This window comes from Silurus aristotelis (assembly GCF_946808225.1).
Source record: "Silurus aristotelis genome assembly, chromosome: 11".
NCBI classification, from domain to species: Eukaryota; Metazoa; Chordata; class Actinopteri; order Siluriformes; family Siluridae; genus Silurus; species Silurus aristotelis.
In genome coordinates, this window is record NC_139584.1 from 19631361 (window position 1) to 19655707 (window position 24347).

Sequence of the window (24347 nt, forward strand, 5' to 3'; positions counted from 1 at the left end):
TTCAGCCTTCCCTGGGTGTCCCATTCCACCTTACTGCGATGCTCCTTCCACTGGTTTCCTGTAGCTGCCTACAGACACTCGACTACCAAGCCAAAAACAAATTAGCACCCCTCTACTCCACAGCTCTTACCTCACCCTGCACTGCACCATGTTCCCTCTGTTCTTTAACAACTGCTCACTGGTCACACAGTCTCTCAGGGAAAGATGAAGACATGCTTCAAGACTCTTCTGAGTCTTAAGCAATCTTCAACGGACTTCCAAAGATGTTCCTCTTCCAGCTGGTGTCTTAATGAACCATCATTTGAACCTATTTCAAAGCACTTTTGTAAGGCATTTGCCCAATGCAGTAAATGTAAAGTTAAATGTAAGTATGCTTGTGCCAAGTGTTACTCTTTAAGGCATTTCTATACTAAAGGTTTTGGTGGTGCCACAAATACAAATGTAAATGGTGGTGGTGGGTATCAGGTAAAATATGATAAAATTTTATATGAACACAGAAGACTACACATATGCACATACGTTACACATGTTACAATGATTGTGAAATAGTAATTGGGCTGAATGTTAAAGACAATCTTTATGTAAAATATTTGTAAAATAAAAACACCAGACAAACTAAAAAAACTTAACTACACGCATGTTTATTAGGGTCGAAAAACTCCTGAAAATCAAGAAGGTGAAAGGAAAAGCGTCAGTGGCACTAGCGTCAGTAGAGCGCGCCTGACTTACAGACTAGTCTGCTACCATAGCAACTACAGAGGAGCCCCGAGCAGAAACGCCTTCTTATGCCTTGCGTGTCACCGTAGCAACGACCAATCAGAAGTTGTTCTCTCCAAGCGCAATAGTAGTCCGGCACTGAAGGCGGGCCCACGTGCTTTATGAAAGTGATCTATTGGACGCTCTGGTCATCACTCAAACGGTGGAAACACGAGGATTGGTTCCAAGCTTTTTCTTTCCAATGTTATAAACATGTCCTCTGTTCTCCAAGCCTGCAAGCAAGGCTTGGTAGCAGCGACCATACTTTGCTATAGTCAAGAGAAATCGAGGAGCTAGAGCAATTCATTATCAGTTATAGCATCAACCAGTGTAAAACTTCGGGTACGTCTTTTCTATATTTTATTGCAAATGTTCTCGTCATTCATGTTTGTGAGGGCATCTCGATAGCACGGGAGTTCTATCGCGGGAGTGGGACTTCATTGTTTTTTTTGTTTTTTTATGTTCTTTATCATTATCATCACTGGTCTGATTTAGTGGCATCTCGCATTTTGTTTTGGGTTTCTGGCGAGAAGTGACAAGAAAACCAAACCCCTCCCCGGAAGGCGGAGCGTGGCTTTGAGTCGATTTTTTTGTGTGTCATATTTTTTGTGTGCTCAGCCTTCAGCTCTGAACCGTCCACACTGAGAGAATACACATTGTCAATCGCTCACTACCGCTGCCATCAACCAACATTAAGCACACACAGCCCAAGCGCGCGCCTCATCAATTTCAGCAAGCAACTCTTTTTTTTTTTTTTTTTTTTGTTGCGCGCATCGCTTTATTGTGCGTAATGATTTTCTTTTAATTGCTTTCCCGTTTTCTATCCACTCCTCACTTAAAATAACAAACAAAAAACAGTTTTTTTATGTTTTAACATAATCTTTTACTTGCTATATTTTACAATTATCATTACTGCTACTAATAATTATTTATCGGTTTAGAAAGTATTTTTTTATTTTTTATTACAAGCAACATTTCGACTTTTTTAAAAAATGTTTATTTCTATTTATTTTAAACTGTTTGTTCAGTCAGTTTTACTATCTTACCTGATTGCTAACCGTCAGACTAAATTATAGGTTTTTTTTCTCTCTCGCTCTTTTTATATCTCTGATGGTGGCGCGGTCTGATCAGGTTTTCGTGAAGTTAAAAAGAGAAAATGTAGACTGTTAAAAAAATAATCCCCGAGGAGCTTCAGACAGAAAGTGATTTTGGCATGCGGGTTCGGACTGTATTCCAGCATCTATCGCTGTCACCCGAATCCTAAAGTTTAAATAATAATCTGAAATACCAGCACTGACTTTTACCGAGAGGAACTGTACAGCGCGGAATTGTAATTTTTTTTTTTTTGGAGAAATTCCTTGGACCAGCAATTCTGCTGTATCGCTGGCGGTGATTCATGCCGTTCACGTTCCCGCGAAATTGTTTTCCCCTTCACATTTCGGAGACGATATTTACACTGCTGTAGTCAAGTTGCCTTTTTTTGAATGTGCTCATTCCCTTCTCAGAAGCCCATTGATTGTGTTGCGGTGAACTGATGGACGAGCAAGCCCGAATTATGCAGACTCTCGGCGGTGTCACTCTGGCTGGCCACACGGTACAGGGGGGCATGGCAGTTCCGCCTCCACATGGACACGATGGCTCCGACGGGAAGCAAGACATCGGCGACATTCTCCATCAAATCATGACCATTACAGACCAAAGTCTGGACGAGGCGCAGGCAAAGTTGGTGCATTTTTGTTTTTTTTAGGGTTTTTTTTGTAAATTGATTAGGTTCTATTTAACTAGGCATTTTTACAGTGGCTTGTAGCTAGACCGTTGCATAAATACCTCTCTCTATATTTTTTTCTTTGGCATCCGAAAACATGAAAAATCTATATTGAGCAGATCTCAGCTCACTAATGTATAGCCAATGTTGCACTTTGCCTTCCTGAACTTGGCTACACAGATTATTTATTATTCTAATACATATAAATGTTTAAACACAAACTAACCAACATTATGCACATTATAGCCACATGTGCACTCGATCTGTATTGGTTCACGTCATAACACTTTTTTTTATTTCAAGTTCCTCTGTGGAGGTCTGGTTAGTCTTGTCTCATCCTTGCACTTGTTTATTTATGCGCTTATGTTATCATCACATACAATCCCGTTTTACAAATATGTTTGCAAATGATCCGCGCATCAACTGAAAGAATGTACAAATCATTCAAATACAAAGAGCGTAATTATTAATTTCAAATGACCATATATCGATGCTCTCTCTTCTTCCACGCTAATACAGAAAGCATGGCCTGAACTGCCACAGGATGAAGCCTGCCCTCTTCAGTGTACTCTGCGAGATCAAGGAGAAAACAGGTAAGAGTGCTTGCGCGTTGAACCAAAGAGCAAATATTACACTCGTGCGTCTGGACAGCAATTCACCTATGAGCCACCAAACATTAACACACCGCCATCTTTACAACTCGTCCTCCGTCGGGTTTTCTTCTCGGAGTTTTGTTTCGGTTGCCGCTGCGTGTCTCAGTCACACTGCTGAGCGCGACATCTCCGACGCTTGTGCGCTTTAAAAGAAGCTCGAATCTGCTCCGAACTGCAGCATTTAATGATGTAACCAGGCGAAAGTGTGCTTTAACCTCCGCCTGCTTCATCACTGGCTTAGGCTGAATGGTCAAACATCCGCTTTATTTACACCGCGTCACTCCCATGTTGCCCTGCTTTAACCTCTATAGAAAAGACCCAGAGCCGCTTAGCTGGAATACAGCGTTATGCAGTGGGGGCTTGTGTTTGCAATAAGGCGCACACATCCCCTTTGTTGGAAAATTATTTGGAGCACGTTTGTTTAAATATAATAACGTAAGAGGCGTACTGTGTGCATAGAAAGGGGTTGCAGAGGGCGGTCCTGTTTTATTTATATATTATCACAATTGTTTTTACTCGAATATTTGTCCAGTTTACGGGAGAGATTTTCCCTGAACTGGTGAATAATTGCTGCCTTTATTTCATATGGAAGTTGCATTGTAAAGAATTACAAGTATTAAGCCTACCTGTACAGAAATAAACCAAGTTGATTATGTTGTTAACTAACTGTAGTTAATAGATGAGTTTAATTAGGATGTATTATGGCGTTAATTTAAGATCACACATTGTCCTGAAAAGAATTTCTAAAATTCATCTTAGATGTGGTGGACCTTATGCACTATTGCACTAGTACTTAACAATAGGGAAAGTAGTTATTTCAAACATGGAACTGATTTCCTAGAAGTATGTGCAAACATCTTTCTCAAGGCAAAAAACAATTCTGTTTATTATACACTATTATTTGTAACATGCAGTTATGTTCCATGGTTTGCACTAGTAGGAATACATTTTTATTCCATTTGCCTCATTTGAACTGCTTGGTGGCAAATTGAGCACGTGTTCACAAGGTTATACCGCATGTCTCTATGTCACTGTGTTACTAACAAAAGAAAAAAAAAGACACCAAACGAATTACTGAAATCATATAAAGCATATAAGGATAAAAACATAAAATTGAATGCTTCTTTCCATTCTGCTTATTAAAAAAGCTAGTATCTTGGGATCAGTATAGACATAGAATAATTGTAAAATGCAATATTTTGTTGACATTGCAGCAGGTTTAAAAAAAAAATGCTACATGATCGTATAAAAGGCATAGAAATAGCAATGGTTAAAACTATGAATAAGTTAACTAGTAAGACTGAACACGGTGCATGCGGCTATTACTTAGTAAAAAAGTGCAAGCTTTTTCTTCCCTGAAAAAGCTGATTTTTGAAAAATGTAAAGATTAAAAATTATTCATTTAGTATTTATTTTTAAATATTTAGTTTTAATCATAGAAACAGAAAGGCTTTAATACCAGATCAGAGAAGGCGTTGTGGCATCAAGTTTAGCAACAGTGTGGTAATGAAGTGAATATAATTGTACTTTGCCCGATGGGCGGCTTTTGTGTGGCTTCTAAGCAGTCGTGACTCAAGGAAGATCATAAAATTTAATAAACTTCTGTGTAGCTGAAGCTTCCCACCAGGGGAGAGCATTGGCATGCTTTGCTTCTCAGCCTGCTGGAGCTGTTCTTTGTCTGTTCAGTGTAGAGTGAATGGTGAGGCTAAAGGTTTTAACTATACTTTACAGCTTGATGAAATTCCTTTTCTATTGACAAAAAAAGTGAGCCTTAGATAAAATAAATAACATTATATTAATTAAATATTATCAGTATTAATAACATTTTATTCCATTTAATTTAACTCAGTGTTTTTATACAACTGCATTTGCAAGAGATTTTTTAATTCATAATTTATTTAATTACAATATTGTAAATCCTTTTGCGATTTTTCAAGTTTTTCTTCATGCCTAGTCTATAATATTTAATACTGTTTTGTATTGTATATCTAGATAAATATGTAAAGTACGCAGTGTTAAAGTAATTGTTTAGAGGACCTTGCTTGCTGTCTTATTAGCTCTAGTGTTTTGATATTTTTTTGTTTTTCCTCTCAATCCACACAAGCTTATATACTAACAAGCAATTTGTGGCGATTTTGTTTTAAACTCAAGTGAACGTCTGCTTCACATTCATTACATTTTCAGAAATAACTAATCTTGGTCAGGAGATGCTAAGTGCATTAAGCACAGAGCCTTTGTAGTAGACTATGTTTAAAAAAAAGTACTTAATTTAAACAGAAAATTGGAAAGAAGGAGTAATTGTAGTAATAATGTGGCAGTGCTGTAATGTTTCTGTAAAAGGTTTAATAAGGATTAGGCTGTTTAATATTTTGTTAGAAATTAGAATTTTCATTATTAGTTTATTGAAGGAGATGGTTTCAGGATGATAAAGGCTTCTACTAATAAGCATTGTTCCTAATAAAAAAAAAAAAATACTTATAGATGTAAATTTATTGGCAATTTTAAAATGTCTCTTTGTTAAGACTGGGCATGAACGTATATTATTGTATGATGCTTGGCGATAATCTGACCTTTGTGTTTTTGTGCATTTGTGATGTGTGTGCATGTGCAAGTTTTATAAACAATTAATTGTACAGACTTATTTACTTGTGAAAAATCAGCGTAGAGATAGTTTGGAGATTAGATGTTTCTAATATATGTATACAATTTGGAGAATTTTTATATTGTAAAACATTAAGACTCTTGCTGCCTATTACCATGTGATCTTGTAACCATGTGAAATTCCTTTGACTAATTCTTTGCTGATGCATACACCATTACTAGATGTTCTGTGGCTAGTGGTCCAGGGTCTGTAGTAAAAATTGATTGCATTATGAATTATATGATGCTGTGCATCAGGACATTTAAATGAAAACCCTGGTTGCCTCTGCCTGGAAGTTCATACTTTTATTATTAGTTAAATGTCAAATATTTGTAGTTTTCTCTTACCATCATTAAGTTTTGACATTTGTTGAGTTTTTTTTTTTGTGGATGTGTTTTGATCTATTTAGTATTTCATTAAAATGAAATCGAGCAAAACTGAATATTTCACTGCTACATGTTTAATACAATTTTGTCAAGCCATACAAGGCGTTTGAAGCAGATGCTGTGGCAAACAGAACTTATGTATAAGCTACCTGATCCTTAGAATATGACTTGTATCTGTCTACAGACTATCTACTGTCTACATCTTTTCTTTATTAGTGTGATTCTGTCATCTGCAGAAACATATTGCAGTGTTTATATGCCAGCATTTATTTTGATATAAGGGACTATATTATATTTGTCAACATTTATGGGTTTGTGTTGGCAAACCTGATTTGCTTATAAATGACTGAAATTCCCAAAATTTCTCAATGGCATACTTTGTCTTCTGCCATTATGAACTTGTATGATGTGTTTGTATGAAGTATAATAAAGTGTTTTTGTTAGACACTTCTTAGAATATATATATATATATATATATATATATATATATATATATATATATATATATATATATATATATATATATATATATAAAATATATACTACTTTCATATATCAGATGTCTTAAGTAACGCTTCTATGAATGATTTAGCAATAAATCTTTTGATATACAAAACAATGCATAAGGCCCATTCTTTCTTCATAAACCAAAAATGTATTTTTAATAAAATAAAAAAGTTTATATCAAACCCTTTTTCCCCAAAAATTTCAACCATTTGTACTGTCCACAAGTTTTGCAATCTTGCTGTAGGAAAGTTCTAATAAATACATTTTAGAAAATTGCTAGAATATATTTCACATCAGTTTGCATCCTGCACTTGCCTCAAAATATGTAACATGAACGGTGTTATGATCTAATAATGATTTAAATAAATTAAATAGCAAGACATATATATTTGTGTGTGTGTGTGTGTGTGTGTGTGTGTGTGTGTGTGTGTGTGTGTGTGTGTGTGTGTGTGTGTGTGTGTGTGTGTGTATATATATATATATATCACATTAACCACAGTGATTTGCCCATGGTTATGTTACATTTCTTTTATAAATGACGCATTAAGCTTTTTAACTGTTTACAGTTACTGTTATAGAAAATGAATCAAAACTTTCTGATTCAAGACATTAACCGCACTGTGGTACAATTATTGTAATTTACACCATTATCTATCTGTTGTAAGAAAATTATCTGACTATTATTTGGGTGTGATATAATAGTTTAAAAGTATGCTGCTTAAGATTTCAGCACCCCATTTTGTGGTCATATTTATTATTGAATCTTTAATATTGTATGGCAAACAATGCAATATCTAAATATTTGTAGTCTTACTGTGTGTGTATGTATGTATGTGTGTGTGTATATATATATATATATATATATGTATGTGTGTATATGTATACCGTATACATTAGCTGAAATGTAGCTTTTAATATTTTACTCCTACAGTATAAATAAAAAAGACAGTTACATAAAGAAAATTTTTTATAAAGAATTTGCATCTCATCACATAAGCTGTATACAGTGTAGGAAGCGTTCTTAGCATTCCACTAACTACCATTAGAAGCCCTGTACAGATTTCCCTATTGCTAAAGCCCTAGAAATATTAATTCACTTTGGTATGCTAATTAGAGGGCATTATGCAAGAAATGAGATTAAGTGACAGCATGAAATCATTTGGCTGTCAGTAAATTGAGTGTTTTTAGCAGGAGGGGTTTGCCTCCTCCACATTCACTTGCTTTTTGCATTTAAATGAATCATTTGGAAGGAATGTGGAAGATAGTCTTTTAAATTCTTTTGCATTCATACATCTGGCTTGCTTGATTTTTTTGGAAATTGTATGTGCTCAGTTTATACAGTCTTTTATACAGTACTGGCTTTTTTTTTTTTTTTTTTTTTTTTAACCATTCGTTTCTGTGAAAGCTCCCTAAAAATGGTATGCAGCCGTAGACAGTTGTTTAAGATCTGTACTAGATTTACTGTATGTCTTTGACTGCTTTGTGTTCTTTGGCTCTGCAAAGTTCTTTACAGAGTTCTGCTTGCAGGAGCACATGCAAAAGAAACAACAGCAACAAAGGAATAATAAGTGAAAGATTACCCCAATATGGCATTTCTGAATGAGGGAATAGAAGTGTTTTGAACCACCATTTCTTTCTGAAGTGAGTTTTAATCAATAGAGGGAGATTACAGAAAACTATTACAATGTCAACATAGCAAGCTTTCTCTTTCCTCCCTGCTTTCTGCTTATAGGCTGTCTTGCTATTGACTTCTTGTTTTTCTGACCTTTTAACCCGCTCAGTTCAGGAATGGGAGGCCTAAGAGAGATCATAGGAAGTTAGCTACACTGGTTCATGCAGTGCCGAGCCTCACCCACACAAAAACATAAACAATAAAGGGGCAAAAATTGATTTACTGATAAATCTACTGTTTTAAAAATAGTCATTCTCTATGTTAATTAAATGTCAGTCCTAATACTTTGTTGACAAAATTACATTTCTTTTTCTTAAAAGACACACAAAGCTGTAATGGATTTAATTGGCCAATACTGAAAATAAATTAAAATAACTTGATGGCTCTTTTATTCAATCCCACATTTATATTGACCCAGTGTAGAATTAATAAAAAAAACTTTGTGAAAAATACTACCTGATAATAATTATGCAAAAATGACAGTTCAGGAACATTCACAATATTTAGCGTATCTAACATTTAAGCAAAGATGAGGATATGTGAGGGAGATGTGGTAGCAAATTCAAGATATAAGCAAAATCCATACCAAATATCCATATTTTTTATTGATTATTTTTATGTTTATTTTGGCTGTAGCCTTGAATGTTTTGTACAAAAGAAAACATTTATTTGGTTTGTAATTTATCTTAGAATCGTAGGCTATTAGTTGCCTACACTCTTATTCAGTCCCAGGGAAGACACATAGTTTTGAGGCTCGTTGGTTTGTATGAACTCCAGTGGACATAGTACTGACCTATACCCCAATAAAAACCTTTGGGAATAATTGGAACACAGACTGCTGGTCCTTCTCATTTGACATCAATCCCTGATCTCACTAATCATTGTATGCTTGAATGAACATGAAACCCCCCTGACACATTCTAAAATCTAGCAGAAAGCCTTCCCTGAGGTGTGTTATAGCAGCAAAAAGAGGACCAACTCCATTGTAAAGTCCATGTTTTTGTAGTGGGATATTCAAAAAGCATATAAGGGTGTGATGGCCAATTATTTATATACATTTGCCAATATATTTTTTAAGTAAATCAGTGGTTACACCTGACACTCACTCACTCACACTCACACTCACACACATAATCAAAGATAAAAACAAAAGGTATAAAGTATGTATGTATTGCTTGTTCATTCCAAACCAAACAAGTTACCATAACTGTAATTAAACATGTGAAGCAGGCTAAAAGTGTAGCCTACAATATGGGCACTGAGAGTGGAAGCAATTCTTAAACCCTGGGGGAGCATTTAATTTGAGGCAACTTACCACCGCAGTAATGACCCAGTGAGTCAAGTAAATTTACCCTGAAGTTGGTTTGGCATCTATTGTTTAAATTATAAAAATACTTTCTAGGTCCCCTTTGCTATAATGCTATAAGAACATACTTAATTGTTAATGACTTGGATTCAATCACATAATTGCTGTAGATTTGTCAGCTGCACAGGCAAGCTGTGAATTTCTCATTCTACCCCGTCCCAAATGTACCCATCTGGATAGAGAATAGAGAACTGGATAGAGAATCCTTACTTTAATTTTTATCTAAGAGAGAGCACTGAAGTACACTAAACTCATTGTCATGTTCATGGACCCAGTCTGAGATTGAATTTGCTTTGTCATATGATTTGTTATAATGCTGGAAGTAGCCGTTATGAGTGTTGAATTGTGTCCATAAAGGAATGCATATCATCGGCAAAAACACTCTGGGCAATACACAAGGCAGGTTCGGTTCTTTGATTCATGTTGACAAATTCTGACCACATCATCTGTGATTTATTTCCCCGAACCATGAATTATCTCGTTCCTGTGACCCTGCGCTCACTGTAGAATCTTTGATGACAGAAATGGTTCCTGATGTGGTAATTTGCAGCTGTAGCTCATCTGCTTCAAGATTGGGCATGTTGTGTCTTCTGAGATGCTTTTCTGTTCATGAGGGTTATTACAGTATCTAACAAGAGTGAGTACAGTCAACCCCCGATAATTCATGGAACTTGTGGTTAGGAAAATTTGTGGGTTCTCATTTGAAACCTAACTAACAGCAAGTTGAGGATTATCTTATTATTATCTTATAATTGTGGGAATCCGCAGCGTGACCGAATATTCAGGAACGTTAGAAGTAACATTTTAAACTCTTTTTAAAGTAAATTTTTAAAACACATTATTATATTAAAGTGACAATGTCTAGATTAATTCACTAAGGTACCTTATGGGCTGCAGGGGGGCGTCCAAAATTTTGCGGCTTTTAGGGGAACACTGTACACTACTTATATTAAAATGGTTGCAGAAATGTATCTTCTCAACAGACAATACTCTAAAAAATTAAACTTAGATCTATTTTAGAGTAGTGAGTATGAAGCTTGTATAGCAGTATAGATTTACTGTCCTCTAAAAATAACTTAACATGCAGCTATTAGTGTCGAAATATCTGGCAATAAAACTGAGTACACCAAAACTTTGTTCAAAGTGTCAATATTTTGTGTAAGCACCATTGTTATCTATTACTGCCTTAATTCTCATGGGCATGGAATTCACCAGAGCTGCACAGGTTGTTGCTGGGATCCTTTTCCACTCCTCAATAAAGACATCACAGAGCTTCTGGATGTTAACGCCCTCCACCTTCTGCATGGGTATGCCTCACAGGTGCTCAATAGGGTTCAGGTCTGGAGACATAATTGCCCACCTTCACCATCAGCTTCCTCAGCAAGGCAGTGTGTTTGGGGTCATTTTTATATTTAAAAACAAATCATGCTCTTGGACAGGTTGTCTTCAGCACAATGTTTGCAGGCTTTCTTGGGAGGCAGCTTCTGGAAAGGCTTCTTTCTGGGACGACGACAAACAAAATTATTGCAGTGTGTGGTGTGTGGTCTGAGGACTGACCAGCGGACCTTTTACTTCTGTAACCTCTAAAGCAATGCTAGCAGCACTCATGAGTCTGTTTTTTGAAGCCAGCTTTTGCACCTGATGCACAGCATGAGGACTCAACTTCTTTGATCGACCCTTGCGAGGTCTGTTCCGAGTGGAACCCGTCTTGGAAAACTTCTGTATGACCCTGACCACTGTACTATAACTCAGTTTCAGGGTGTTACCAATCTTCTTATAACCTAGTCCATCTTTGTGGAGCGCAACAATTTTAATTCTCAAATCCTTAGAGTTGTTTGCCATAAGGTGCCATGTTGAACATCCAGTGGTCACTATGAGAGAATCGTACTCAAAGGCCCACGTTTTCACTGCTTTAATAAAAGATACATAAATGTATATAGTTCTGTCAAGCAGACAAAAACATGAACATGATGAATTAGACGTGACATTGCATGGTTAAATAATGTACAGCTGTTATCACTTTTGTTGCCAGCTTTTTTTTTTGACATTTTTAATGGCTGTATGTAAAGTTATTTTTAGAGGACAGTACATTTATACTGCTATATACAAGCTGCACATTGACTACTCTAAAATATGTCCAAGTTTAATTTCTATAGTATTGTCCATTGAGAAGATATACTTAAATGTTTGCTGAAATGTGAGGAGTGTAATCACTTTTGTGAGATACTGTATATACTTCTGTTAGCTTAAACAAGTGTCTCTGCTGACCTTAATTACAGTAGCAGCCAGGTGTTTCCACCTGCAGAAATGACTTAGTTTTTTGCACTATTCTGTGCATGCTTCTGATATGTGCACTGCTTTTCTTTGTAATAGTCAACCATTCCATAAGGTTATAATTAAATTAGTGTAAAGTGTAGTACATCATAAATTAATAATTATATAATCTATTGTTTTTAATTTAGCTGTGATCAGCTAATTTGTAAAATATTGGTGCATTGGGACCAAGTCCCCAAACATTATCAGTGTTTGAATGAAAGACATTAATGCTAAGAGGATTTTAATTATTATTGTTTTGTATGCTTATTTATTAATTGTTTTCAATTACTGAACACAGCTGTTCTGGATAATTTTATTACTACAGAATATTATTCAGATGATTCAGTATTTATCTTTATTAAGGTGCCTCAACTGACATTCAATTTATTAATTTTTTGTATTATTATTATTACAAGTGTATTTAATACTTCTGATCTGAATTAAAAAGAAACCAGTGCACTGTTTTAACATTTCTTAAAATAGCTCCTGAGTCTTGCTGCTGTTCCTCCAGTTTCTCACTCATTATAATGATATATTTAATGCAGAAAATATTGCAATACAATGAATTTTCAATGTGTTGTTTTCTGTTTTAATTAGGGAAGCCATTATCACTGGCTTCCATGTTAATATCTGCATTAATAAAGCATTCATTGTTCTGTGGCACTTCTTTGTCGACAAGCAGCAATGATGGACTTAAATGCACAGATAAATGTCCAAGAAAATTTCCATTGTGAACTGTCACTCTAAAACCAACATCTATTTTATCTTGCTTTTTAAATATTAAATCAAAGTTAATATAAATTAATATAGATGACATCAACATTAAAAAGACAAGGGCTTATTCACAGTTATTATGATCTTAGCCAGAAACACTGGAAACTGGCAGTACATAGTCATTCGTGCAGCATTTTTCGCTCTTTAAAGTCTTTACTTTCTAAAGAAACATGTGGAGCTGACTATCTTTTACTACTACTTTTCTTTCCCCAACATTATCTATTTATAAATCTTTACTCTGTACAAAAGCCCATTCTAAATGCGGCTGACTTCGTGCTCTCCTTCTCTAATTATCCATCTTTCTGTTCTCTTTATTATCTATCTTTAAGCTTCCTTTTTATCCAGCTTTCTCTGGTTGTAAAGAAAATAAGGCTGATCCAGTTTTGGTGTTGTGGTAAAATGACATAAATAGAGTCAAACCCTGAGGGAAGCTTTTGCCTGTTTCTCTTGTTTTCACTCTCCCTTGCTCTGGTAAACTTGTGGTACAGTGTTTTTATTTCCTTTCCTTCGCTCTTTGCACTGGACACTTTAACGAACACTTTAATAAATTGCACTGTTGTTTGGAATGGGAGAAATGAATCTCTTTGTAACTTCCAGAAAATAGTGATTAATGAATAAGTGCAGAGGACCAGTGTCTTTCTCTTCTGCTCTGGTTTTGGGGTGAGCAGAAACCAGAAGGTGCATAGAAGGAGTATATGACAGATAATTTTGCCACCTCTGTCTATTTTTCTTTCAATGTGCATAGTGCTATTTATAATCAAAATGGTCTATGTGGGAATACAAGTATCAAGAGTCAGAAACTTAAGGGAAAAATAGAGCTTGTTTAAATTTCAAGCTGATTATGCAAAATAGCAAAGATGCACGACAGCCTAGGGACAAAGTCCTGTTGTCCATTAAATGTGTAAAAATCATGGCCTGCAATGATTTGCAATACTTTGCAGATTTGTTAACATATAAAATTTGGTAGAGATTTCATTTAGCTGTCTTTGTTCTTGTTAAGTTGATTGTGATGAACTGCTAATAGCAGATAGATAACAAAACAGCATGTCTGCAGTATATGTATCTAGGTAACTAGGTAGCTTAAATAAAAATTCCCACTTTAATGCTTTAAAAGGTTGTTTGAAAAGCCTAATATAGAAAAGCATGACTATGCAGCAAATGCCACAGGAAGTGTGCCTGCCACATGGAGAGTGCAGTACAGTGAAGGCAATGCAGACACTGTGAACAGGGTGTATGTGATTGTGTGATAACTGCCAGTCACAAAACATAAATAAACGAGGTAATAAACACAAACTATATGGACTACAGTTTGTTGACACCAGACCATTAGATTCTACTGCTTTTTGAATATCCCATTCCATATTTGGTCCACATTTGCTGCTATAATAACCTGCACTCTTCTACTCGGCTTTGCACACAATGGGTACACAATGGTGTAGTTATAATGAAAAAGGCCTGGGTCTCCTAGTTCAATTGAAAGGATAATTTTATGCTACCGCATCTACAGACATTCTATATAATTGTGTGGTACCAGTTTGAGAAAGAACCATATGTGTCTGGAAATCTAATTTGTCCCAATAATTCTGTCCATGTAGTGTAGTTAATTGGGTTACATTTCCATCTTTGTCTTTGTCTTGTTCTCTTTCTATTCTCCATTTTCCTTTTACTCCCTGGCAGGCCCCAGAAACAGTGTCTGTTAGTAAATTTTTTTAAACTGGCTCATTGGCACTCTGCTCTTTTCTTGGTTCTGCTGTTGTAAGCTTATAGAAGGTGAGCTGCAGAGGAAACAATGGCCAGAAAGTTCATGCTCAGTCAATATACAAAACCTGGCTCAGCTAAGAAAGCATAAAAATGAAACTGCATTACTATGAATTTAATAATGAATTGTTGTAATTTTTAAATTTTAAAGTAGATTCTTATTTTAATTATTTCTTATTATAATTTTTTTCAAAGCATTTTTACTATTTATTTTGTACTTCAACTAATTGCTGTCATTTAGTATATTTTACATTGTAAACGGTAAGTTGTTTACAATGTAAAATAAGTGATTTTGTAAACAATATACCAAATACAACAACAAAAATTCAATAATATGCAGTGTTAACAATAATAAATAATTACAAGCTTGATGATAAACATTTGTCATCATCTGTAGGAAGTGTAAGGATTGCAGTAGAACTGTAGCACATTCTCTACAGTTCTTGAAACGATCTACAATATGAAACTCCACACACTCCAAGGCTATTCTTCATAATATACCTTTTACATTGCATGCTTAATCTTAATCTAGCACAGACATATGAAACCTAATATAAAATAGCTTTGTTTTTTTATTTAATCAGAAGAGGCTACTTGGGCTCTGATGTAGCTTATTTTGTTAATCTGGGGGCAATAGAGAAGCAAGGTCTTGGTAGTTGACCAATCTCTCCTGTGGATCAGATGTTTTTTTCACTTAGCTAACTTGAAGCATGATTGACAAGAAAATGTTTCCATTAGGACAGGCAAAGTGGAAACAGTGAGCAATTTTTTTAAAAAATGTTTCTTGTTCTATTTGTTCCAGTGTAGTACTTCAGTTTTGTACTTTGAATGGTCATGTATCATTATATAGAGAATCATTCTAACAGAATGTGTTCCAGCTTGGCCTCCACTGATATTGTCTATAACTGCCACAGTTCACCAAAAGTTAATTCATTTCTAAGTCATAATATAGTATTCACACATTCAGAAAGGATTTTACAGCTTTTTCATTCATTGCTTAAGAAATTATCACAATAATTTTTAAGTACATAGCTGCAGATATGAAATTCTATAGTGGAGGATAGAGAAGTCAAAACATGTATTGGGTTACAGAGAGACATCTGACTTAGTTGCCCCATAAAATGTTTTTATTTTTGTACTTTATTATTTTAAATTATTTAACCAAATTGAAACAGAAACATGGTGTACATATTGAGGTTGTTCATTTTAAAATGATCAGTTTTAAAATATATTATGAAACTATCCTTGAAGGATAAGTCATGGTTCCAAAAGATTGAAAAAATCATCATCACTACATATCGCCCACATGTATGGATATTATGTTAAGATTTGGTGGCTATGAAGGCCATAACATGTGATTTACACTGGATCTAAAAAAGTATGTACATACCTGATAAAATTGCTGCTTTTAATGTGGTAATAAATGTCACAAAGAATAATCATTTTATTTTACAGGATGTAATTTTGTTGTTTACTGTATCTCAGGTGGAAAGATGGAAAGGTAGAAAAGAGCTGACATAATTAAACTTAAAAAAAAAAAAAAAAAGAAAAAAAAAAAAAAAAAAAAGAAAAAAGAAAAAATTAAATATACAATTATTATATTTGTACCCTATATATGGAGACTTTGTCACCGCGAAAGCAACTTCCACAATCAGGTTAAAATTTTTATTGTATAAAATTTACCTTTCAAAATATCTTTTGTTTTTGTTTGCAGTGACACTTCCCTTTAAGGGTACAGATGGACACCAGAAACAGCATAAAAGATTTACCAGAATTTTATGTATTAAAATTTTTTCTTGACACCTGGGACAAGGCCTGGGGCTCAGACAGCAATTCAGAGGTGTGCCGGGCTCAATGCAAGTCATTTGAATTTTTTCAATCTGCCTCAACAAACTATGTTTTCATTGGCCTCGCTTAAGCACATGGTTAGCCCCTTAGTACCACTGAAGTAAAAATTATAATTCTAGAGTATACAAAGATATCCTTGTTCTATTCTATTCTATGAACCCTGCCTGTTCCCCTGTACACAAGATTGTTTGGCACGAACCAACACAAACAGACACAAAATTATTTTATTCATTGGAAATAACTTTTTGCAAACTGCTGCATTTCATGATTTTATACAACACTAAACAAACACGTAAAAATCATCAAGGCACATTAGCTCCCTTAGCACATGAGAATGAAATTAAACTTGGGTGAACTACAGGTGTAATATAACCTTATTTTGGAACTCAAACTTCCAGAAAAAAGTGCAAAAAAAAGTTTGCTTGCTGGCAATATTTATCATCTAAGAAAAAAAGTTAGCTGCTGTTAAAACAAAACATAAGATTTTTATGTTTAGTAGAACATAACTAAATGCATAATGTTACTTTCTAGGTCTTCTGTTCACAATGAAAGTGAACAAGAAATTTGGAGGTAGATAACCATTTATCAAATACTATTGTGCTAATTTGAGTTAAAATCTCAGCATCTTCAGTTATACATTAGTCATAGTTGAGCAAAAGTATTTAAAGGGATCATTTTAAAATAAAAACACTAACTATTTGGTTGTATATCCCTTGCATACAATAACTGCAACAGGCTGGCAATCCCCTCAATTAGACTAGGTGCTACATCAGGTGTTGCATCATTAGAAAAGATTATTAACCCTGCTCCAGATCACCAATGCAAGCCTAAGCTATGGCACTTTCTCCGACTTGTTCGACTCATGATCTTGTGTTGTTTTTTTTTTTTTTTTTTTTTTTTTTTTTTGTATCATGAGCAAATCCTTTCCTTCTCTAAATTTTTCATTACCTTGGTAAAGGTTAATCTTCTTTCAGCTTTGTGGCTCATCTCTATATTTTTTTTGTGAATTCCACACTCTGCCTCCCAGTACCTCGAGCTAAAGACATTTTTTGCATGTTGTGGTATGGCTTTTATATTTCTGCTCTTAGTCTTTTTAAATGGTAAATTGTCACCTTCCCACAAGTGCCGGTAGAAGGTGATGCAATTAATTCTTTTTTTAAATTTTTTTTTTATGGTATATTCTTCACAGCCCTCACAATGTTTCTGTCATCAAATGCTGTTTTTGGCAACCCTGTTAGTAGTTTGTATATTAGTACACCAGTAGTTTCTTTATTTCTGAGGACATTACAAATATTAGTTTTTGCAGATTTAGTTGTATGTTTTGCTTTATTTTTCTATTCCAAAATTGAACAAAATGATTGAACTGAAAAAAATAACAGTAGGTTGTTACTTTTCAGTGGCTTGCTCCAGCTTATGCACTTGCATACACCCATACACCCACTGTAGACTCCCACAAAGCCAGGAACCTTCTTACTTGCTTTTTGGTCTTCGGTCTTAGGCAGGCCTTCATTACATTATTTTTTACTAATTTGCAGATACATTTGCCCATGACCCAAGTTAAAGCCAATGTACTATACCTCCACCCATCCAATCACACATTTGCTTGGTTCACACATTGTTGGCACATTTCAAAGCTTTTAGATTGATCAAAGGTTTTCAGACTGCCCTCACATAGTGCACATGCTGCCACCTATTGTTAATATAAATTATGATATCATCTATGTAGGCATCAGCATGTTTTGTGGGGCAACCAGATCCATCAATCTTCAAAATGTAGCCGGCACCTTGAGAAGCCGGAATGGAAGTGTGACAAAATTATGTTTACCGAATGGGTTGGAAAAAGTCATTTTGGCTTGGACTTTGGTTAGAGGGGAATCTGCCAGTAGCTCTTGGACTAATCCAGCGTGGAATAAAAATGGTCCAGTCCTAGAACTGGAGTGGAATCTGTTGATTTGGGTCACTCCAATTGCACTTTATTTTCTCTCTATTATACTTGTCAACAGAGCAATAGAGACCATTGCCCTCAATTGTTTAAAGAGGTTAAGGTGTTGGCATGTATTTCTCCTGCCTAGGAGCATAACCTCATAGTCAAGTTCCCCTATTCGCATATGATCTATTTGGCCCATGCTACTTGCCAATTAATTTTGAGTTGGAGGTGGGAAGTAACATGCAAACTTATATATATATATATATAATAATAATAATAATAATAATAATAATATATATATATATATATAAAGGAAATGCCGGTTCAGGTGGAGGAACTGCTGGAGTCAGGGCAGTCACAGCTGGTGTTAGTATCTTCCTCCATGGTGTTCTAGTGTGCAGTGAGTCTCAGAAAGAAAAGAAAAGATTCAGTCTCAGAAAGCTAATTTACATGCAATTAACATTTAATTAACATTAAAATGTGCAATTGGAGGTCTGTTTAAGTTGCTTGTCTTCATTTATAAAAAAAAAAAAGAATGGTAAAAATTGTACAAAGGTATTTTGTCAAGTGTTAGGATGGTGGTGCATGCTTTTATATTTTAGCTGGAATACACCTGTTTGTCTGACTCTGTGTGTGTGTGTGTGGTGTATGTGTATGTGCAGAAAGCATATGTGTCTTCTAAGCATACAGTCTTCAGTGAATGCAGCACCATAGTGACAAAACATTCAAATAAATTGCTGTCAACATGCCCAGTGCCAGCTTCAATGATTTTTATCTGACGTCTGGAGGACTCGGAGACATCATCCTGACAACCAGTGCTAGGAAACCTCAACAGGGAGAAAGAAAGAAAGAAAGAAAGAGAGAGAGAGAGAGAGAGAGAGAGAGAGAGAGAGAGAGAGAGAGAGAGATGCAAAATAAATTAGTATTGGTCTGATCCTTACAGCATTTCATATTAGACAGGATATAAGCTTATAGGATATACAAACAATGTAAATGTGGGCTACTGGAGAGCTGTTATTATAAATGGAAAAACTACCATACCTCATGTAGTTGTTTTTTTGTTTAGAATGAGTCAGCTTGTGTTTGGAAGCTTCACACACATTTCACATTGTTTAATTATCATATTTCTCCACTTGTATCATTTTCTTTGGAAATTTTCCTCTGCAACATTAATACTGGGCAAAAACCCAGAAATATCACTGATGATGAATATGGTCCCATATGGACAAACTAAAGATAAAGATAGTGTTAGAATGCAGTTAACACAAACAGTTTAGCTGCAGTGGCTAAGGACTACAACTGGTATGAAAGCTTAAAAACATAATTTCCACAGTTTTTTTATTTTATTTTTTATTTTTTTTATAAAACCATTCACCATTAGTGAATGTCATAACAACTAAAAAATTTTTACTTCACATTTAATAAATTGTATGGTTACACATATTGACTGTATAGTACACAATTATAGAAGGGATTTTTTTACTTACAATAGTAATGAATCCAGTCTGGTTCTTTTTGGTTTCTGGATGCTTCCTCATACCGTCTCAGAGTTTTCCTTACCACCATGGCCTCTGGCTTGCTAATTATGCATTGTGCATTCCAAACTATTCAAACTGATGAGACTATTCATTATGTTGTTTACATTTTTTTTCCCCCGATTTCTTTATTGTATGTACAATACTGAAAAGGCAAAAAAATCGATTTGTTAAATTTACTTATTGCTTGCAAATTTCTTAAAAAGTAAAAAAAACTAAAATATCAAACTTACATAAGTGTTCAGACAATTTGCTATGACACTCGAATCATGGCTCTGGATCATCTCTGAGTTGCTACTACACTTGTTTGTATGTTTAAAGTCCAGGTGTGGCAAATTCATTCGACAGGACATAATTTGTATATAATATATATTATATAATGTAAAAACTGAAAACGCATAGCAAGACCAAAAGATCACAGGAACTGCCTGCAGAGCTTAGACAAAGGATTTTGTTGAGGTACAGAAAGTCAACAAAAAAATCCTACTGCATCGAAGAGCACAGTGGAACTCCTAATTCTTAAATGAAAAAAAAAATAATAAAAAATTAAACACATGAAAGCATGAAAACATGAAATTTGAATTTTCTTTTTTGCAGATTTCAAGCAGGCTTTCATGTACCTTGCACAGAGGAGAAGCCACTCTTCCAGCCCAGATAAGTGGAGTGTTGCAGTGATGGTTGACCTTCTGCAAGTTTCTCCTCTCTACACACATGAACTCTGGAGCTTAATCAGAGTGACAATTGGGCTCCTGGTCATTTTATTTATTTATTTTTTTAACCAAGGCCCTTGATTTCAGAAATGACAGCCTTCTCTGGGTCTGTGCCTTGACACTAGGACAGCAGCTATCATTTATTTGATTAATTGATTATTCCAACGCTTAAATTAGTAATAAAGTACTTTTTCTTTATTAAAGAGCAATACTAAATGAACAAAAAAAAATAAAAAATAGGAAAGGTCTCTTAAAATGAGCGTCATTTGTTTCACTTTTTAAAAAATTAACATTTTATTGTTGAAATATCATACAAAAATATATGTGAAAATGAAAACCATTTAGTGCATTTAATTGCCATATTACATCAAAATGCAAATATAAAAATAAATTTCTGAATACGCAAAAAAAAATAAAAAAATAAACGCACTGTACGGTGCTTTCTTTGTTAGAAAGTTCCCAAAGTTTGGAATAATTTCAATCGTTTTTTTTTACCTGAATCCAGTTGAAGCCCATTTAAAAAAAAGATACCCAATACCTTATATTTATCACAGTTCTGACTTTATTTCTCGTAAACATCCAAAATTTCTGGTGCATCCACCGGTAACCATGTTGTCGGCCTGAAGTTTGAAAATGTTGGTATATGAAAGAGGCTCCTCTTCATCTGTCTTGTTTTGTCTCTTTTAAAACTGATTGTTAGACAGAGGTCTCCTCCAGGGATCGGAGACTTAGTTTGATACAATGCAATTTTATTGATTGTAGCCTTCTTATTTTCAATGTGTAAAGTTTTCTGGCACTACAGAGGGGGGGTGATGCTGCCCGATTGGCTAAAAAAATCTGAATTGCAAAATAAAAAAGGCAGAATTGCAAGGAAAAAAAATCTCGGAATTGCGAGAAATAAAGTTGGAATTGCGAGAAATATAGTTGGAATTAGGCAAATTTGTAATTTTTTTATTTTTATTTTAACGGTGGAATTGGGCTTCCATATGAATCTTCTCCTCCTTGTAGTTTTCTCACCATTCTTCAATTTTTTTTTCATTCTGCAGTAACTTCTGTGTTTAGCAGGTAGTGCGCCAGTAGTTAAATGGATTAAACGAAGCATCGATGCAAATTATTAGATTTATTTTTATTTGAATTACTCGAGGAATCATTTCAGCCCTCAGCCTCTCTCTGAGCTCTGCAGGCAGTTACATTGACCACGTGGCTTGATTCCAAATCATTTCCAAATTTGCTACAGTTGTTTTTCAATGAAAGTGTTGGAGCATCCCAAGATGATCCAGAGAAAGGGGATGCACCTGAATTATATTATATTATATTATATCATTATATTATTTATTTTTTGTAATTAAGATTGGTTTTCAAAAAGGCTCCTAATACTTATTGAATGCACTGTATATTTATATATTTATAAATTTCTGTATTGCATTGTGGCAATGCCATTGTTAAAAGAGCTAAATTATCAGATTGTAAAAAATGTAAAGTGAGTAAATTGGAAATGTTGCACTTCTTTCCACATCACTCTTAAATCAATATTTTTGTGTACCCTTTATTTTTTTAATTATCACATGTGGGTCATTACATTTTAAGGAGGAAAATTAAAAGCTTTAAACAAATAAAATTCTAAAACTTCTGAGTTGAAATATGAAGAGCAAAGTGTGTTTTTTTGTGTAATATGTAAAATATGCTATTAATCTTTTTTGTTTTATTTTGAGAAGTGAGTTGTGTTTGTCACCAAAAAAACATTGTATTGTCGGTAAGAATTAGTATATAGGGGGATCTACCAATACAGTAAAAATTTAGTGTCGCTTGACTTCATTACCATAATACGTTTATTTATTTTTAATTGACCTCAGATTAAATATTTTTACACTTAGCGCTAAATCATTAGAGAAAATACGTTTCTAAGGACAAATGAATCTGATTTTAAATATGGAGCATAGAGAAAAAGTGCTGGAAGCACCAAATTGTCCTTTGTTCCTTTACATTCTGTATTGTGTTTTTTGCATGCAGCCTCTTTAGACACTTGTTTGGATCAATGGCAGCAAGGCTAGGAAGGGAGCAGAAGTACTGTGATCCCTGTAGACTAAAATAGTTTGGAGTGCCAATTTACTGTTAAAAGACTGGGAGAGATATACAACTAAAGCCAAATCCTACAGGGCTACTTAGAATTTAGCAAAAAAAAAAAAGTATTAATTGCTTATTTGCAAAAGTCCATATATAAATAAAACACTTTTACTCTGATTTTGTTAACCAAATATGCTATGCTGAAGTAAACATTACATATAAAGCAAAGGTAAATGGCTACCTTATTTAGCCAAATACCTTGGTTAGTTAGTTTGCTAAATTCATTAGTTGGCTAGATACCGAACTAATTTTAAATCATGCATGTTGCTTAAATGTTTTTTTAAATATATGTACCTATAGGCTCAAGTATTCAGGCTCTTAAATGTAACAAGTAGTTATAATGAGAACAAGTTTGCACAGATGGGTTCTGGCACCTGCATGAGTTCTGGCACACATAATTTACTGATTATATTGACACTGATAAGAATCCTGTTAAAAATGGGCCAGGGATGTTTATCTGTCTCTTGTTGTATTTTGCTTAGGTCTCAATTTAATTTGATTAGCAAAGTTGTTTTAAAAATTTATCTGAACTTCGTAGAACGTGTCATAAACAAAAATAGCAAATATTAAAATAATTTATTTTGATTGTTGATTGCTATAAGCCACATCTTTCTGCTTTGGGAAAAACATATTTTGCCAGGAAGGTGCACATGGCATCTGGCTCAGTTAAATAAAATAATGTTTTTCAATTTGTTTAAAATGCAAAAATGTCTGGTCCATACGACACACACTTCTAGTTTGAAGTCTGAAGGAGAGAGTAACACAGAACTCGACACACAATCAAATGTAAACTACTCCCCACTATTTCTCTTGGTTCACATACCCCTCTTTGACCCAGTCACCCATGACTGGTCCAGCCTTGCTCCTGTCTTCGACATCTGCAACCAGTTGCAATACATCACTGTCATCTCTGCTTTCCCCATGTATTTGCATGTTTGTGTAGGTGTATGTGTGTAGTAGAGTTGAGAAGCCATGACTCACTCCCTTGTGGGAATTGTGCAGCTCAAGGATTTGCAAAGAAATGCTAGTTCTTTTCACTACTCTAGCTGCATTTGAATTCTGACCCTTTTATTTGGGTCATGTAGATTCTAGTTAAAGGTGCATTGGACAAGATTACTAAAAATTAGTCAGGATTAGGTCTCTAGCAATAGGTGGTGTACAAAAAAAAAACAAAAAACCTTTTTACTTCTTGAGCCTATCCCCATGCCTTTTGTACTCAAATATCTTTCCAGAGAACTCACAATTAGCATGTTAAGTAGATTTAACATTAGGACTGTCTTGACAATATAAAGATGTAAATGTCAGCTCATACTGATTAAAAGAGTCAAGAGTATCTTTGCTGTACTATTTGTCTTAGTAATTAGCTGTCATGAGTTTATAAGCTCCAGTGTTGGCTTCATTAGTATTTCTAACTTTACATACCTGTCTGGCAGCTGTAAACACCTGCAGCTACATTTATGCAGACTGCGTGCAGGTAGGCTTGGAAATTCCTGTATTAAGCTATGATATATGGCATATATGTGGGCGCTCTTAAAACAGAAAATGGGGACCAACTTAATATAGTAATGTGCATGGATTTGGATTGGGTGATATATTTTTAGGAGTCCAC

General features: G+C 34.7%; 1 protein-coding gene and 2 long non-coding RNA genes across 11 annotated transcripts in view; 2 read left to right on the forward strand and 1 right to left on the reverse strand.

The window, feature by feature from the left end:
* The first annotated feature begins 804 nt into the window (after nt 1-804).
* The window catches only part of pbx3b (pre-B-cell leukemia homeobox 3b), a 116395-nt gene continuing 92852 nt past the window's right edge, over nt 805-24347 (forward strand). For 2 of the 9 annotated variants that reach the window (XR_014535701.1, XM_083554525.1), the window contains exons 1-3: nt 805-1098; nt 2262-2478; nt 3041-3114. Coding sequence is in view for 4 of the 9 variants with exons in the window: in XM_083554525.1 (XP_083410651.1) it covers nt 2291-2478; nt 3041-3114 (262 nt within the window). In the remaining 5 variants the exon portion in view is untranslated. The remainder of the gene's footprint in view (nt 1099-2261; nt 2479-3040; nt 3115-24347) is intronic. The other 7 variants (XR_014535702.1, XM_083554526.1, XR_014535704.1 and 4 more) reach the window with 4 other exon arrangements.
* LOC310733401 lies at nt 2844-3529 on the reverse strand. Its single transcript, XR_014535710.1, has 2 exons — nt 3181-3529; nt 2844-3091 (listed from the first exon to the last, which is right to left on the reverse strand). It is a non-coding gene; the product is annotated as an uncharacterized lncRNA (long non-coding RNA).
* Nucleotides 3648-6257, forward strand: LOC310733432. The gene is made up of 2 exons (XR_014535745.1): nt 3648-3773; nt 3809-6257. It is a non-coding gene; the product is annotated as an uncharacterized lncRNA (long non-coding RNA).